At 34.3% G+C, this 3,887-nt stretch overlaps 1 protein-coding gene across 1 annotated transcript in view; it reads right to left on the bottom strand.

Moving 5' to 3' along the window:
• Positions 1 to 3,887, bottom strand: part of LOC100963118 (sodium channel protein type 1 subunit alpha) — an 81,365-nt gene that overhangs the window by 1,065 nt on the left and 76,413 nt on the right. The window contains exons 25-26 of the mRNA XM_012808453.2: positions 1,601 to 1,871; positions 5 to 121 (exon numbers count right to left, since the gene is read on the bottom strand). Coding sequence (XP_012663907.1) covers positions 5 to 121; positions 1,601 to 1,871 — 388 coding nt within the window. The remainder of the gene's footprint in view (positions 1 to 4; positions 122 to 1,600; positions 1,872 to 3,887) is intronic.

Genomic DNA, 3,887 nt, shown 5'->3' on the forward strand with positions numbered 1-3,887 from the left:
GTGCGGATCCCCTTTGCTCCTTTGATCAGACGGAGGATTCGGCCAATCCTGGCAAGACGGATCACACGGAACAGGGTGGGGGACACAAAATATTTTTCTATCAGCTCAGCCAGAAACATTCCTGTGAATAAAGAATTAGAACACCAGTCAGTGAAAAATTATTCATTAAAATAATACTTCAACATTTCTTTAAGCTCCCAAGGTAAAGTTCTGAGTACTGAAATTCATTTACTACAACTTAGATACCATTGTATGTAACATATGTTACAAATAAATTTTAATTTTACATTGAGCAATGCATTCAACGATAAAGATTACAGCATATTTTGTCCTTAAGGGATGCAAACTATTGTTAGTTTGCATAAAATCCCAAGTCAGGATTTTTTGAAAAAGCAAGTTAAAAATGCACAAGTTTGGTTGAACAGCAGTGACCCAACAGTACAAGTTTATGTGAATACAAATTACTTTTTCTGAAATGACCAAATTCTAAATTCTCTTCTCACTCCTTAACCATCAAAAAGTATTTGCAATTTATGCTATTTTTATCTCTTCATGAACTTGATGCTTTCTTAGGCTTTTACTATGATATTCTTTACTAAAAATTCTGGTGAATTTCTAAATGGATCCTACACTGATGTTCTTTTTGGTGTCCTATGTCTAACATTGATACTTCAATACTCTTCTTTTACACTTCTATCTCCATTTACCTTTTAAATAAGCCTGTACTTTTAAGTTAAAGAAGAGGAGCTCAGGAAACTAAATGCCTTCAAATTAAAATGCCGCATTCTGAAAGTATTAAGTGTGTGCACGTGTGTGTGTGTGTGGGGGGGAGATAGAGAGAGATGGGTGAATACAGCTTGGATACCTTAGTCATCCTGATCATAACCAAAAATTCACCTAGGAATCAAATACTACACACAAAATATGTTTTGGATATAAGGCCAATTTCTTCCGGGGAGGGAATGGCATGAAAATTTGCCTAAGAGAGATGCTCCATTCTGGATGCTAAAATATTGACTCAATGATATCATCTTATTTAGGAAAGAATGAAATACTTCATACCTACAGATCGGTACTCTTCACTTGACTGGAGTTTTAGTTGCATCTCTTGAGAACTTGCTAACGTTTAATCATTGTCTTTATGCTCTTTTTGCTCTATGCCTTTCCTTATCTTGTAATCAGCTTCCACTACTATCTATGCTGGTCACCCCATATCTATGTCTCTGATACAGTGCTAAGTGGTCCTGAGCACCTGACTAAATTTCTAACCCTCTTCTTAATGGAAAAATCTAAATATTTTATAGGTTCCTCAACCTTAACATGTTGAACACATTTTTATCTTAGTACAGTTCTCATTCAAATGAATGAGATTTTACTAGAATGACAAAGAAAATAGTGTCTAAAACTGATAGAATAGGATGCAACACACATCGATGTTATGACCCTCATTTTATAAGGGAAACAAACACACCTGGATAAATGCATCCCAATATTCACAGTAGTTGTCTCTGAATGTTAGGATTATCTCTAATCTAAATTTGACTATTATGAATTTTCACGTTTATTGAGCTGAATTTCAGAGACTTCGAATATTTCTTACCTACAATGGAGAGAATGACAACCACAAAATCAAAAATATTCCAGCCAATGGTAAAATAATAATGGCGAAGGGAGATCATCTTCAGCACACACTCTCCAGTGAACAGCACAATGAACACCAGATTGATGCGTGACAAAATGGTAGTCACATATTCACTCTGGTCATCAGTTTCCACCATCATTGTGACCATGTTAAGACAGATGAGAATCATGATGCTGATGTCAAAAACTTGTCTGGTTACAAAGTCAAAGACCATCCCTTGAAATTTGTTCTGTAAAGAAATAGAAGTGCTTTCAGTAACAGAGGAGTTTTCTCACATATGTTAGCTTCTATATAAGTACTTACTTTATTAATTGACTTTCTTACATGCCTAGTAGGCATTGGCCCTGACTTTTGTAAGAATGTTTTACAGTATATTAATTTTTAACATTAGTCATCTAAATTGCTATTTACCAATGTGTATTCCTCAGCAAAACAACTCCTTGTCCAAAGAGGGTTTCTTATTTTTAAAACACTGCATATGATACGTATGCACCTTTCTCAGACGTCCTTAAAGTACATCAACAATTTAAAATCACGAGAAGTTGAGAGACCTGTTTGATTTCATTTTATGGACTTTCTCATGATAAGTTCAGCCATGCAGACATTTAAAAATAGGGTATCTGTCAACATGTCATTTGTTCTATTTTTAAAGGACTGTTAAGGAAATTTCAGATTTCTAGGACACATCCATAACATTATGCATTTTTTTAATTTAATTTTTTATTTTTAATAAGTATGAGTACATAATAGCTGTATATGTTTGTAGGGTACATGTGATATTTTGATATAGGAATACACTGTGAATTAATCAAATCAGAGTATTTGGGGTATCACTTTGGGGACTTATCATTTCCTTGTCATAGGAACATTCCAATTCCAATCTTTTAGTTATTTTAAAGTATCCTCTAACTTATTATTGACTATAATTTGTTGTGCTGTCAAATATTATCATTCTATCTAACTATATTTTTGCACCCATTAACCTCCCCACTTTATCCAACCCCTGCTTCTGCTACCCTTTCCAGTCCCTGGTAACCAACATTCTATTCTGTCTCCATGAGATCAGTTGTTTTAATATTTAGCTCCCACACATGAGTGAGAACAAGATTGTGCATTTAAATCCCATGTGCAGCAATACTGATGTTCTTCTACCAAATAACCTTTGTTGAAATGGTCAGACAGAGGATGCTGAAACTCCACAAGCATAATCGGCCCAGGATGACATTCCTTGTGTTTCAATATCAAAAACTCCATGTTCTTTTTCATTGATTTCTAATTCTGCTCCCCAGTTCTACCACGGCCAGTCACTGCAAGCCATTTGCTGGCTCATTTCATTGGGCCGTAAAGGAATTCTGAGGATATTTCCTGCCTTATATTTTTCCTATAAATGATTGGTTCATTTCTATTTGCAATACTACATTTTAACAGAGGAAAGTGTATATTTCTTATCATTCTCTGGAGGGCAATATTTAGCTGGGACTGGAGGACATATAAATTTTCATCAGTCTTTTATTCCTTGATGCATTCTAGGAATTATTATAACCTCACAGATCATTATTATAAAGATCATTACAGTATGAAATAATACCTTCTCATTTTTATAGCAGTTAATTTTGTTCAACATGAAAACATGGGAATTGTTATTTATTATCATGAATTATAATTATTGACCCTGACTAGTATAGATGTTAGACATTTTGAACTTTATTGCTATACATATAAATTATATGTTATTATATATTATTATATTCATATATTATATTATAATACAATGTATTATATTGTATTTGTAATGTATATATATATAAATTACTACAATGCTTTCTCCTCCAAAATACTCAGTATCTCTAGTAAAAAATAAAATGGAAGTAAGGTATTACTTTAATTAATATTTCATCCATTTCTCAATCTAGTAGAAACCTGAGTGTATATTACCCCATTCAAAGGTTTACTCCTTTCCCTGACACTATGTGACAACCATTCTTGAGTTGTGTGGTATGTATCCTTTGGCCAATTAGCTTGAATTCTAGTTATCTAGTTCTAAGTCCCTTAAAGGCAAGGGTACATCTCTCTTCTTTTCTTTTCTTTTCTTTTTTCTTTTCTTTTCTTTTCTGTCTTTCCTTCCTCCCTCCCTCCCTCCCTCCCTCCCTCGCTCCTTCCCTTCCTCCCTCCCTCCTTTCCTTCCTTCCTTCCTCCCTCCCTCCCTCCTTCCCTTCCTCCCTCCCTTCCTTCCTTCCTTCCTTCC

Source organism: Otolemur garnettii, unplaced genomic scaffold, assembly GCF_000181295.1.
Source record: "Otolemur garnettii isolate 467f Iridium unplaced genomic scaffold, OtoGar3 scaffold00090, whole genome shotgun sequence".
Taxonomy (NCBI): domain Eukaryota; kingdom Metazoa; phylum Chordata; class Mammalia; order Primates; family Galagidae; genus Otolemur; species Otolemur garnettii.